This window comes from Dermacentor andersoni, chromosome 1 (genome assembly GCF_023375885.2).
Source record: "Dermacentor andersoni chromosome 1, qqDerAnde1_hic_scaffold, whole genome shotgun sequence".
In the NCBI taxonomy this organism is placed as follows: domain Eukaryota; kingdom Metazoa; phylum Arthropoda; class Arachnida; order Ixodida; family Ixodidae; genus Dermacentor; species Dermacentor andersoni.
Genome location: NC_092814.1, coordinates 366339170 through 366353465, shown reverse-complemented (window position 1 = coordinate 366353465; position 14296 = coordinate 366339170). Strand labels below are relative to the sequence as shown.

At 50.7% G+C, this 14296-nt stretch overlaps 1 protein-coding gene across 1 annotated transcript in view; it reads left to right on the top strand.

The window, feature by feature from the left end:
* The window catches only part of LOC126516657 (ABC transporter A family member 7-like), a gene marked incomplete at its 5' end in the record, with an annotated part of 48595 nt that extends 42415 nt beyond the window's left edge, over positions 1 to 6180 (top strand). The window contains one exon of the mRNA XM_055063842.2: positions 6034 to 6180. Coding sequence (XP_054919817.2) covers positions 6034 to 6180 — 147 coding nt within the window. The remainder of the gene's footprint in view (positions 1 to 6033) is intronic.
* Between the last annotated feature and the right edge of the window lie 8116 nt (positions 6181 to 14296).

Below are 14296 nucleotides of genomic sequence, written 5' to 3'. Positions count from 1 at the left end.
AAGCTATTGCGGTTTAAATGCCTGTCGTGTAAGCGTGCAACGGCTTAACAAAGAGAAATTTAGTTCATAACGGGGCACGGATAGGCTGTACTGCTATCTCCTAAGCTCGTTGAGGACCGATATTTTCCGAAAATGAGTCGTCAAGGCCGAATTTTTAGTTTTAAAACCTTTTTTTTTTGTCTCAACAGAGCTACAAAATGTTTCCGCGCAGTATACAATAATTATGGGTAAAAATATGATCAAACTCCACTGCGTGCTTTGTGATAATCATCATCCATCATTAACTTATTTATGTCCACTGCAGGACGAAGGCCTCTTGCAGAGATCTCCAATAAACACTGTCTTGCACAATCTGACCCCATCTTCTGCCGGCGAATTTCCCAATTTAATCCCTCTTCCGCTTTCGACTGCGCATCCCTTCCCTTGACACCCCTTCAGTAACTAATAGATCTCCAGTTATCAGCCAGATGCATTCAATGTCCGGCCCAGCTCTAATTCTGCCTCCTAATGTTAACTAAAATATTGGCTAACGCTGTTATCTCTCTGATCCACACCTGGCTGTTCATGTCTCTTAACCTTACGCTTGACGTTTTTTCGTTCCATCGCTCTTACCGCGTTGCTTACCTTGCTCTAGTGCTTCTTTGTTAACCTTCAAGTGTAAGCTCTCGGTGATGATTTGGTAATGCCTGCCGTATGCGCTCCGACCAATTTTGTATTAGTCTATGAGTTTCCTTCTCGTGATCGAAGTCGTCTCTGAGCAGTAAGACAAGCGTACCCTTGCTCCGATTCTAGAGACTGACTACAAGTCATGAGTATTCGTGGACTTCCCAGTATATTCAACATTTCTGTTGCCTTCTGCATATAATTCTTCACACATACTCTCGTACTCCGCCAGCCATACTCGGTCAAGGTCCTCAATCATTTGTTTCAAGTTAGCATCAGCGTTGCTCATCAGAACATTCTGATCTGCAAGCTGTGCAAACAACCTTTCATCCTCACGCCTAATTTTTCCCTGTCTAATAGCTTGCGTAGTACATTTAAGAATGCGGTGAATAGCGATATTCACGAAAGTCTCCTGTATTCCTTGCTTATGCTACGCCTCCATGACTACTGGTATATCTAGCGAATCAAGTGGATTTTCGTAATCTATGAAGGCCATATATAGAGGTTGATTGCCTTCGGCAAATGCTCTATTACTTGAGTGATTAGATGGATCGTATACATTGTAGAATGCCCGTTCCTGAGTTGACTGCCATGATTCTACTGAAAATAGCCTTGGTCAATATTTTGCGCAGTACCGAAAGCAAGCTAATAGGCTTATAATTCCCAAATCTTTTTGCGTGTCCCTTCTTATGGATTAGGATGATTTTGGCGTTTTCTTGAACTCTGCAGTTACTGTGACTAGAGGTTCACTTGCTTTTTGTGATAATTTCTTCTCAGTCTTTAATGAAATTCCATCTTCTGCAGACGCTTTTCCACGAGGCAAACGCCTTCTAACTTCGTGGCAGTTACACATGGAACTCCTGTTTCCTCTTCTTCACTATGTACTTCCAGTCGTATTATTCATAAAGATATTAAAATTCGCAGAATTTATTTCTGTGTTCAAAATAGCCTTGATCTGCATCGATCTACATGTTTAATATAGTTCTGTAATGTCTTGTGCTTTATTCGGAGTCCTCGCGCAGCACCGGCTCCCGATAACTCGTTCCTCAGTCAAATTCTCGGGGCAACGCTGGCCAGACCACGGCCGGAACGTTAGAAAATAGGGAGATTTAGATTTTAATGCAACAGCGTTAAGGAGCTCGTGTCGCAGAAAATCCGGTGTCGTCGGTGTCGGCGGCGTTGGCCGTGAGCGATAAATCCCGCGAGGCACTTCATGATTAAAAAACAACTTGCAAGATGGGCTGGGTGGGAATCGAACTACGGTCTCCGGAGTGTGAGACGGAGACTCTACCACTCAGCCACGAGTTCGATGCTTCAACGCGGTACAAAAGCGCCTCTAGTGAATGCGGTGTTACCTTAGAAACGAGCCGTAGAAAGTTATACTGTGGTGCATATAGGTAATTATGAACATGTAACTTACAGAAGTCCCAGTTACACGAGTAGCGAAGTACATTTCTTCTGCGCTTTCCGCACACGCAGAGCCATCTTGCGGCAAACACAGAAGACCCCCTCCCCTCAATGTACGGCGCTGCCCCGACAGGTGGCGCGCCACGCGCGCATTGGGGCTGTGCGGCGACCGGTGCGAGGCGCGTCGCGGCGCGGACTTCCTCTCCCCTGACAACGCTTCGCCGTTCTCCCTCACGGGTTGCAGAATCAAGCGTCCTTCCTTTCTTTAGATCACTATCTGTCTATCTCTCTGCCCGTGCCGATCACGTTTGGCTGGCGTACATCGTTTCCCCCTCCGAGACACCGAGTTCTTTGGTTTGTTACGCTTGCTCAGGCGCACGTTTCGTTGCCGCGCCGAACGCTGCGCTGCTCGACGCTCACCGCTTGATTGGTGGGTGCAAAGTCCGATGCGGGGCGCCTCGTAAGTGATCGGTGCGCCGTAGCGCATTGTCTTGCACCCCTTGGCGGCTCAACGGGAACGCTGTCGCGTTCCACTCTTGAAGGCGAAGCTTAAGCGTCCCCTAATTTTTGCACACCCTTTTCCCAAGTGTAGAGTAGCAGGCCAGGGCAAATTATAGCTCAGGCTGACCTCTCTACATTTCTGTAAATAAATTTCTCTCTCCCTCTCTGGAAAAAATTATATGCAGAAACGCAAAATGGCTACAAGCAATGGAAGCAGCTGGAGTTACGCAAAGTCGCTTGGGTGCATTATTTCCAAAACTCTTTAATAACAACGGAGAGTTGGTTAGGAGAGTTGGTTGGAAAAGCTTGTCGCTCGGCTCGCATCTAGGCGATGTCATCTTTTTCCTTGTTTCATGCACCTTCCCTTAGCGCTCGAGCATGTGTTGCTAAGATATCTTGATTGCTTCCTTATAATTTGCTGCGAACATAAAGATGATGATAGATCATTTTATAAGATTTCATATGTTATTCTTTGCGAACAGCGAATCTTTAAGCTGAATAAAGATGCAGCTGGCAAGTCTTTCTGGCCTGTAGAAGTGAGATAGACATACGTAATGCCCTAATACAGCCGCAAAACGACGTTGATAGTTAGGAATAAGGCCAATGTGCGGATTTTATATTCCAATTAGAGAAGTGACGCGAGTGTGATGAAGTGAAACGTAACCGCTGCCTTGCTAGTACCGTAATGATAAACATATCTTCTGGTGGCTGGATTCTAAAAAGATGACATAGCGCAGTGTTTCTTTCTGGGTCTGCTGTTGAGCGCTTTCACATTATATTGTTGTGATAGCAATTATATGGACACTCCAGGCAAATTTCTGCCGTCGCCATGAGGTTCCGTAGAAAGTCCAAGGCGAGAAAATTGTCGCTACGCGCCGCATGTTGTATCTGCGAGTGAAAGCGTGCGAGGGTCAGGTGGCGATGCGGCTCAATCTCATGCAAGCAAGGGAAGAAAGCGGGCAGGAAGCACGCCGTCTTGCGTCGCGCGCAACGCTCCAAGGAAAGGCTAGGAGGGGGGGCGCGTTCTAAACCGGGCGGCCGCCTGCGCCCGCCCAGGCCACTGTATGTGGAAAGCCATCTGCGACTGGGACCGAGTCAGCCTCGCGTTGTCATTTCCATGCTTAGTTCGCATTGGTGCCAGAGGCAGCACGAAAGTCAATTCACTCACGGCTGCTACCGCGCTTCCCCACTCTTGCGTTTCGATAGCGAGTTTCCGCGGTCATCGAGTGAGATGTGTTCACATTTTGTTGTGCGTGCGTGCAACCATGCTTGTTAATTTAGTTGTATGTTGTGTTTGCAAGTTTACACGGCCGATAAAACTACTATCGTATAGCTGTCCATTAATTTGGTATAGCAATCGATGCTTCGCCTTTCGGGCGAAACTACGGCTTTTTTCTGTTACAAAACAACTGGTGGTAATATTTTATATTTTTATCTTTAATGCGATCCGTTAAATTTATCGCGCGAGCTAGGCCCGCGGTGGAGCGTAGGTTCGTCAAAACGACATTACGAATATTCTCTCCATTGAACGCTGCGGGAGAATTGTCGTTGTGGTTGTTGGCTGCTCCTCAAACGTGTCGCATATACCCACTACGGTGTATTGGCCAAGAATTGGTGGAATATTTGAAGTTATGATCAAAATAAACATTTTCAGGACTTCTAATCCATATATTCTGGTGAACGGTTAAATTACATGTTAAAATGGAAGGAATAATATCCTAAGTAATCAATATACAATAATTGAAAAGCACACAGTAAAAAAGGCAAAGATACAAATTCAACGTGGCATTTGGTTCGACACCATAAGCGATCCTGGAGAGTGGAGCAAGCATACCTGCGGATGAATTCTAGAGTAGATGCACTAGATGAAAGAATAACAGGTTTCTTACGCACAGGATAAGCCTTGGGAGAGGCATTTGCTGTATTCTTTTTTCTTACCGCAATAAATTGGCGAGAAGATAGATGGAAGGGATCGAATGTTTCTGCCTTCGTGCAAAAAGCAAGCATAGTGGGGAGGGCGCAAGGCCTGACCTGCAATGCGTATAGTAAAATTCAGGGCGGAAACGCGCCAACGGTATTTTGCGAGGGAGACCTCAAGCATCATTGGGATGCAGAATTCGCTGCTTATAAGGTGCTTATAATCTTGAGAAGCAATGAGTACAGGGTACGATACTGCTTTCATACTTCAAGGCTCCCGAAATCTAGCCGTCGTGATGTGTGCTATCAGTGGTAGAACAGGAATGACTGGGCCACAAAGACATGTCTTTGCCAGTGAATCGGCAGTTTTGTTTAAGGACAGACCTTTATGAGCAGGTGCCCAAATTGCGTTGCAGTTGGGCAGGAGCTAGCAATTGAAAGAGTTTCAGCATAGGTGAATCACTAGACGCGTAAAGAGAAGAGCGTACGGATAGTGAGTCGGTAACAATATCACCCATTGTAGTTGAATGGTGTAATCTACGCAGAGCTATAATTACTGCCATAAGCTGGGCTATAAATATGAGCTCAAGACAGTAAAAAATATGAAAAAGATGAGTCGAGTGGAGGAAAAAATGTTCTACTGCCAGACCTTTCCTCACATAGCGATGCCCCTGTTGCATTGACAACGTTTGTTGCTAGGGTGCCTTTAAATGAGTTCGTCAATCGATTTAAGATGCAGTGAGGTAGTAGTATGGCGTGGTTTAGAAAGTGTTATCAAAGAACATTTCCGGGGAATTAGAATAGTCATTCATAGTAAGTGCATCGCAAATTTGTACGCTTAGTGGGCAAAGTAATATTTGAACAAATATAATTCATGGTCTGTGAAACCAGCGTCAATGAATCGGAAAAAATAATTCCGGATCGGAGATGAAAATTATGCTAGAACAGCCTAATGGTGATTCGTATTACCTAAAAAAGAAACTATGGATGGTCACAAAGCGAAATAAGCATAATATGAGCGGGGGGGGGGGGAGGGGGTGGTGTCACGCTTCGAGGTGTAATATGGTACTGGCAACGTATTTCGTAAATCCTAAGGACAAACATAATGTATCTCAACCTCTTAGAACTAGCGGCCGCAGCTTGCACGCTGTCGCCCGGGAAAATATCACACAACCAAGTTCTAACAGGTAAGTGACGTACGTTTTAGAACCAACCAAAAGTGATATTCTTGTCGTATCTGGTCTGCAGTGGCTGAACTTGCGCAATATGGCTGTCACACGGGCTTCTTTTTAGATTTCGATTGGAAAAACTTTAATAAAAGTCCTGCAGGACGCACATCAGCGCGCTGTGGGCGTCTCTCACGCAGGGGCCGACAGGGAGTACCTGGTGGCCGCTGCGCGAGCCTGCTGGACGGCGCATTGCTGGTCTTGTAGGAGCGGGCTTCGTATGGTCTTCTCCCGCTTGGCGGAGGTAGAAACGGGCGGAGCGTTTCTGGTCTTGTTCAGTTCTACTATGGTCTTGTTCAGTTCTGCAATGCGTTTGCAGAACCTGCGGTTGAGGCGATGGCTCTGGGATCGTGTCAGTAGAGACTGTTTGGCTTCGAGCAAGTGGACGAGGCGGCTGTCCATCTTCTCAGTTGGCATATGCGTACTGAATGTTTCCGCGGCGTTACCGACGTCGGTCTTGAGCTGAGCCGTCCACGTCTTGAGGCTCGGGGCAGTGTCAGGAGGGAGTCATGAGGCGCGAGTCTTGCGAAAGAGGTCCCAGTCGACCCACGTGTACGTCTTCGGCTTCCTGACGATGCTTGGTAAGTGCACGGCCAGTATAAGATGGTCGCTGCCAAGATCTTCCCCACGATTGGACCAGCGGGCATCGGCTGTGTTCTTCACCAAGCAGATATCCGGAGTGGTGTCTCTGTGTGTGGACGTGCCGATGCAGGTAGGGAACGTCTTGTCTGTCACTAGGCTGAGAACCAGCTCGTTCGCATGCTGCCACAGCGCGGTGCCCTTCGGGGTGCCATATACGTAACCACAGGTGCGATGCGCGGCGTTAAAGTCGCCAGCTATCACGAGTGGCTTTGAGCCTGCAAGACGGATGACTATCTGGAATAGGCGTCGGAAACGTTGACTCTTGTCTGGGGCTGCTGTACACTTTGAGGATGTACACACTTTGTCGGGACGCGTCGCTTGGGAGAATCTCCGTCATGACGTTGTCCACCTCGGACGTGCCGAGGTCATGCACGAGGCAGGTGAGCTTTTTAGAGACCAGCGTGACGGTACCACGTCCTCCCGCGAGGCCTGCTAACCACTGGTAACCAGTGAACGTCGTGGTGTGTGTTAGAGTTTCTTGCAGTAGGATTACGTTGGGCTTGGCGTCGTGGCTTCGGAGGTATTGCTGCAGGGATGCTTTCCGCGCAGTGAAACACCTGCAGTTCCACTGCCAGATGCGGAACGCTTCATATTGCCTGGCCATCTTGACGCTACTGGCGGTGGGCCCGGGCGCCTGACGGTTGGAAGGGGGCCGCGTGTTTGGGTGGAATGGGCGTGGGCTGTTGTGGCGAGACCGGCTCACCAGCGGCAATGCCAGGGGCTACGACGTTTTCGAGATAATGTTCGAGTGTCCCCAACCGATTACTGTGGGCCGTGAGGGTGGACTGTACGCGGGCCATATTCTCTCCGAGAAAGCGGAGGCTCTCTTTAATTGCCGACAGCATACTTTTCATCCCCTCTTACTCGGGTTTCAGTTCTGGTAGGGCGCGAGTGACGGCGCGTTTCTTGGGCGCTCTCTCGCCGTCGGCGCTACCAGAGCTAACAGGTGGCGGCGGTGGTGACGGGGCTACTGCCTTGGCGGCGTTCTCGGCGGCGGGCATAATGGCTGCGCGCGCGCTCCTGTCGTTTTGTGGTTCAGCAATCGCGGCCGTAAGTTTAAGGATTCTCTCTTTCATAGCGGCGTTTTCGCGTTTGAGTAACGCTATCTCGGATGTGTTAGGGTGTTTAACGTGCTCTGGGAATGAGCCCGACCCTACCTGTGATGTGGTGTCGTTTCTTCTTCCCCGGACGACATCCGTCCAGGTGTGGGTGCCTTGTTTCTTGTTGCTCGTTGGTGGTGCCGGCGAGCTTGACAATCGTTGACAGGAGGGCACGGAGCGGGATCCAGAACGGGATCCGGAACGGCACCCGGGCCCGGACTTGGAGCGAGAAACGGAGTGGTCCCGAGATTCGCCGGGCGGCGCACCACGGGAGCGGGCCTGGGGTCGGCTCCAGGATGTCGATGCCCGCTGTTAAGAACGGCCCGCTCACGTGCAAATTTTGCCAACCAGTTGCGACCCTTGGCGTCATCTTTTCCTGGAGCGTCGCCGCAAACCTCTAGCCACGGCGTGACTAAGTCGACTGTGTGTCGAGAACAATACGCGCGTCCTCCACTCTCCGTCGTTGGAGCCGAGTTCGACGAAGCAGGCTGTGTGCCTGCACTCGCCACCGCCGCCCTGGTCTGCCGCGAGCGGCGAACCGCCGCGGGAACGTCGACGGGGACCCCTTCCCACGCACCGTTTTTGCAGTAAGCCCCGAGTTCTACGAAGTCCGTGTAACGTCGCTTCCAGACCATGAACCTTTGTGAGTGTGGGTGTGTGCGTGTGTAAGTCGTCCCGCGCAGAGGCGGCGTGTTTACGATGACTGGACGAACGTTTCCGCCACCTTGGAATGTTTCCGCCACCGAGTGTTTATAAACCGCTGTTGTGCGGATGCTCAGTACACTGTCTCAAGCAGTCATGTTAGACTGACGTACTTTCTCTCGCAATCACGCTCAACTGATGAACTGCATGTAAATACTGTAAATAAGCCCATATTCCTCGTTCTCGAGGACAAGCAGTCCTTCCCTTCATGAACGTCCTCAGCGTGGATAAGTTGGACGACGGCATGGGCCAGCTACCTTCTAATTTATGGTGGACTCCAATCTTGACAACTGGTGGCAGCGATGGGATTCAGCCCCCAATCCTGACAACTGGTGGCAGCGGTGGGATGGACTTTGCGACGTGGTGCTGTGTCTGCGGTGAGTGCTTGGTTCTTGTTTTGATTCTCTAGGCTTCATTTTGTGGTTGTTCTGTTTAGAACAGTAGGGAAGCTAGATTGTTGAGTGTTAGCTAGGTTGTGTTTTCTTAGCTAGATTTAGCGAGCAGGACCAAGGGAGTAAAGCAGCAATCATGGAGTTAAGGAGACTGCTGAGAGACGAATTGTTGATTGTTGGTGAGGAACTGGGCCTAGATGTACGCAAGGAAATGCTAAAATCAGAATTATTGGAGCTAATTTCCGAACAGGCCAGTGAAGAAGAAATTGAAATGGGGTTGGAACTTCTGAAAAAAAAGAGAGAGAAACGGGACAGAGAGAGAGAAGAACAGGACAGAGAAGAACGGGAGAGAGAGAGGAACGTGATAAAGATCGCGAGTTAAGAAAAATGCAACTTGAACTTGAAAGCAAACGTTTGGAGTTGTCTCAAGGAAGTGAAGGGGCTCTGGGACGATCAAGTGAGGCAGAATCATACTGCATGGACAGGCTGTTAAAGCCATTTGAGGTCGGGACCGACATAGGCTTGTTCCTAACCAATTTTGAAAGGATTTGCGAGAAGATGAACTTCGGTCCGAGTACATGGCCACAGCGGTTGCTGTCTATGTTGCCGTGAGAGGCGGCGGAAGTAATCGCCAGACTCAGTGCACAGGATGCATATGATTATGCAAAAGTTAAGGCTAGTCTCCTGAAGAAATACCGCCTTTCAGCCGAAGCTTTCCGGCAAAGGTTTAGAAGCGCAGGCAAGAAAGATAGCGAGGGTATCCGGAGTTTGCATACGGCTTAAAGGCCAACCTAGTCGAGTGGCTGAAAATCGCGGAAGCGTACGACAGCAGAGACATGATCATTGAATGCATGTGTCTAGAGCAGTTTCTTCACGACCTGCAAGTTAATGGCAAATCATGCCGAGTGCAAAGAGACAGTGCCGCCACGATGGACATTGTCCATCCGTCTTACGTGACGGTAGATGACTTCACCGGAGAAGTAGCATGGATCAAATAGGTTGTAGAAGAACACACCGTGTGTCTGCCCATGGCCAAAGTCAAAATCAGTAGACCATTCGGGGAGCTAGAGACTGAGGCTGCAGTTTCCACATTTTTGTCACTGCAGTACCCTTACATCTTTTCGAATCGTTCTAATCAGTTACTGCGTGACAAAGGGCTTAAACTGGGAGAGGGCGTAGTACAGGCATTGACCCGAAGCCAAGCTCGTAAAATAGCGTCGCTTTCGGCTAAAAATGCACAAGCTGCTCCAGCGGAAGCAGAAAAGGGGACAACTTGTGGGGTTCTCCTCCCGTGCTCTTGGGACAAAGGAACGACAACATAGTAGAGCAAACAATCACAAGGGCATTTATTGCACCTTTCATAGATCAATGCCTGCTAGCCGAGTTGCTACCCACAAAACATGCCGATGGGTGCGCGACAAATCTAGAAGTCCGACTCACCGCGACCGGATAACGAGCGAATATGTTCGCCCCATGCTGGATCCCATCGCCTGGTCGTTCGCGCGTACGGTCACGCGAACGGTGGCACGCTCAAAGGCAGCCACGCGAGACGGTCTCGCAGAAGCATAGATCGGCGCACGCGCGGGACGTCCGCCGCGTTTGCCGGCCCGCCGCCAAAGAGAGCGAGCCTTCCTTTACCGCGCCCAAGTAGCTCCGCCTGTAGGCGGCGTCAGCAGCGCAACACTCGCGCCATCTCTCGTACGGCGCTTCAACCACTCCGATCGCCGCGGGCGCCAGGCCACGCGGCGAAGCCGCCCTGCAGGAGACGAGCTATGCGGGAAAACTAGATCTCAGGTGACGCGTGAGAGTCACGCGTCCCCACATCCCCCCAACCTTAGATCACTACATATTCCGGCGAAACATGTCCCACGGTCTACCATCAACGCGTGCTTCGCGAACAAGGTAGAACATTCAACAGTGGCCGCGCCGAGGAAATGTCCACACGCTGTCCATAGCATGCGAGCCGACATTGTCCCTGGGTACACCGCCGGCGTCCGCTGCTCACAGCAGCAACTTTGCAGACTCGACGGCACCATTCCACGCCAGGACTCCGGAAACCGCGACGCAGTATTCGGCACGAGGAAGCGTCGCTCGCGCCGACGCGCCTTGCTGGCGAGAGCTGCAGCAGCTGTCGGTGACCGCCAGCTCTTTTCTCCGCAGCCGAGGATAGTGAGCTGGATACAGGCGGACGCCGAAGTCGCTGCGCCGAACTGGCCACAGCATCACCATCGCCCGGGGTGGCTCGATCGTAGTCCGGGGCAGCAGCGCAGATGATGTGCAGGTGACAGCAAACCAGGGGTGACTCCGCTCACGCTGCGTACACTCAACGCACTCGGCAAACACTAAAGTAGTGCAAGGGAGAGGAAGTCTGCATGCGCATCGCCCACGTGGTACGATGTTCAACTCTGCTAGCAAAAGATCGGGCAGCTACTCAGGTGCCAAGTTCACGTGAACGAAGCTCGCTTCCTTGAGTCGAACGAGTAATTTCAATTCTTGCGAGGCTAAATAGAATGAGGGAAGCAAATTGCAACATCTCAACGCCACGGTCCACCAGGTTGTGTGCCTCCACGTGCGACAGGCAGCTTCGTAAAGCCTTAGGCCTAAAGCGTCGCTACCCTGACAACAACCGGCATCCAAAAACAACACCCAAAATGAGCGCAAAACAGGCAGCCGCAAGGAGACGTCAGCTCTGTGAGGTGGTCCTACTCCGCTCGGTGCACACAGCATCCGAGTTGACGGCGCCCACAGTCCCAGACGGTGTCGGAGCGCCCGGTGCCAGGCCGCAATACCAGTCAGCCCGTAGTGGCACCCGTGGCCCGCGGCTACCCGGCTCCCAGAGCCGCGACTTCGTCAGAGTCAAAGAGATAGAAGAAGCTATTTACATAAGAAATTCGGACCACCCACGAGGCTTCCGTACTCACTCGCTTCAGGCTTGCGAATGCTCCGCGGGCGCTAAGCCTCGCTCTCCCAGGATGCAGACCACGTGGCTCTCGTACAGACGAATGGCATTAAAAAAACACTTGCGAAAAGGCTTAGCATGTTGACATGTTCAAACACAGTTCAGCCACCGTCGCCTCGCTCACGAAAGCATGCCGCCAACGCTAGCGATCGAAATCCACGCTAGCCCTACGCTTCGGTTCAAACAAAGGTCTCGAACGAAGCAAAACTGTTAAATCCATCGTCCGATGCCCCAAGACGTCCACGTTGGGCAGCCAGATGTGGGGTTCTCCTCCCGTGCTCTTGGGACAAAGGAACGACAACACAGTAGAGCAAACAATCACAAGGGCATTTATTGCACCTTTCATAGATTAATGCCTGCTAGCCGAGTTGCTACCCACAAAAGATGCCGATGGGCGCGCGACAAATCTAGAAGTCCGACTCACCGCGACCGGATAACGAGCGAATATGTTCGCCCCATGCTGGATCCCAGCGCCTGGTCGTTCGCGCGTACGGTCCCGCGAACGGTGACACACTCGAAGGCGGCCACGCAAGACGGTCTCGCAGAAGCATGGATAGGTCCACGCGCGGGACATCCACCGCGTTCCCCGACCCGCCGCCCAAGAGAGCGAGCCTTCCTTTCCCGCGCCCAAGTAGCCCCGCCTGTAGGCGGCGTCAGCAGCGCAACACTCGCACCATCTCTCGTACGGCGTTTCAACCACTCCGACCGCCACGGGCGCTAGGCCACGCGGCAAAGCCGCCCTGCAGTAGACGAGCTATGCGGGAAAACTAGATCTCAGGGGACGCGTGAGAGTCCCGCATCCCCACAAACTTCAATACCGAATCGGAGCTAGGCCCGAGGCACAAAAAAACATTCGAGGAGAGCCTGCCAGCGGACCAGCTCTATGAGAGCGTAGCACTAGAGTGTCAAAGTTCAAGCCTGCAGGAAGAGCAAGCTGACGCAATCGCAAGCGAGACAGGTTCGTTATTATCACCGGGTTCAAAGAACTTTGATAAGCTCTTACGTGTGGACAGAGAGTCACTGGCAGCGGAGTAAAAGAAGGATGACAGCTTAGCTAAATATAACCACACAGCTAAATGCATTGCTAGGCGCAACGTGACGATACAAGAGAGAGGAGGAATGTTGTATCGGCACTACAGAGATCGAAAGGGTAGGATTCTAGATCAACTAGTCGTACCTACTAAGTACAGGGAGGACCTTTTGAGTCTCTGTCATGAAAATGGGTGGTCCGGCCACCTAGGCATAAACAGATCAAAGGAAACATTGCTTATAGAATACTACTGGCCTGGCTGTTTCAAAGACGTAGAAAACTTTGTAAGATCATGCGAAGTCTGCCAGCGCTCGGGTAAACCAGGAGAGACATGGAAAGCTCCAGTAATGGTAGTGCCCTTAATAACAGAACCTTTCAGACGACATGTGATAGACACGGTAGGGCATCTACCAAAAACAAAATCGGGTTACAGGTTTTTGTTTACCATGCTGTGTCCGGCTACAAAGTTTCCAGAAGCAATCCCTCTGAAAGAGCTGAGCTCCACCGAAGTAGTAGACGCGCTTTTGACAGTGTTTGCACGAGTCTGGTTTCCAGGCAAAATTCAGGCGGATCAAGGGTAAATATTCACCAGCGCACTGACTTCCACATTCTTGCAAAAGTGCGGGGTAAATTTAATACACAGTTCCGTCAATCACCCTCAGTCAAACAGTGTAGAGAGGTGGCATTCCGTGCTTAAGCGAGTTTTGCGTGCGCTCTGTTACGAGCATGAGGAGGACTGGGGGAACTGTCTACCGGCAACTTTGTTTGCTTTGCGAACGGTTCCACATGAAGCGACAAGGTTCTCGCCAGCAGAAGTAGTGTATGGGAGGACACTCCGTTCTCCACTAAGAATGTTAAGAGAGATGTGGGAGGAAAGAGGAGAGAGTCCTACAGTGGTTGAATACGTGCTAAATCTGCTGGAACGGCTAAGCGCAACCCAAGAACTAGTCGGAAAGAACATGGGAATAGCTCAAAAGAACGCCAAATTCTATTACGACAAAAATGCGAGGCTTCGTACGTTTAACGCCGGAGACCAGGTAATGATCTTCAAACCTTCAAGAAAGAACAAGCTTGAAGTTCACTGGGACGGGCCCGTTAAAGTGTTGCACAAACTTTCAGATACTAACTATGCTCTGAAAATGCCCGGTCGCAGGAAGGAGGTGAGGATATATCACTGCAATTTGATGAAGCCGTATGTAGAGTGGAGCGGAGTCGTTAACTATACCATCAAAGAGCAGGGTGGAACTAGTACCAAGTTTAAGGAGTATAAGGCGACCTCCAACTCTGAAATCGGCCTAGAAGAACTAGTAAAGCATTCGGTACGCTCGCACGCTCTAAGACCCGAGCAGCTAGATGAGCTAAAAGGGGTGTTAGGGGAATATATCGGCAGGATCAGCGATCGGGCGCGTAGAACCGAACTAATAACGCATGAAATAGAGCTGACATCAACCGAACCCGTAAGATCAAAGCCTTACAGGGTGTCTCCAAGATAGAGAAATTATGGAGGCAGAGATACAGCGCATGCTAGAGTTGGGAGTTATTGGGCCCGCTGAGAGTGACTACACGTCACCGCTAATACTGGTAGAAACCCCTAACAAGGACGCTCGTCCGTGTGTTGACTACAGGAAGTTAAATACTATAGAGCTAGAGAGCTGGTTATGCGGCGCTGCTGCTGCTGGACATGCAGCGCCATCTGTGTCGCCGGCAAGCATTCGTAGGTTGGCCGTTTGCGTGTGCCTCGGGTGCGTCCTGTAGAA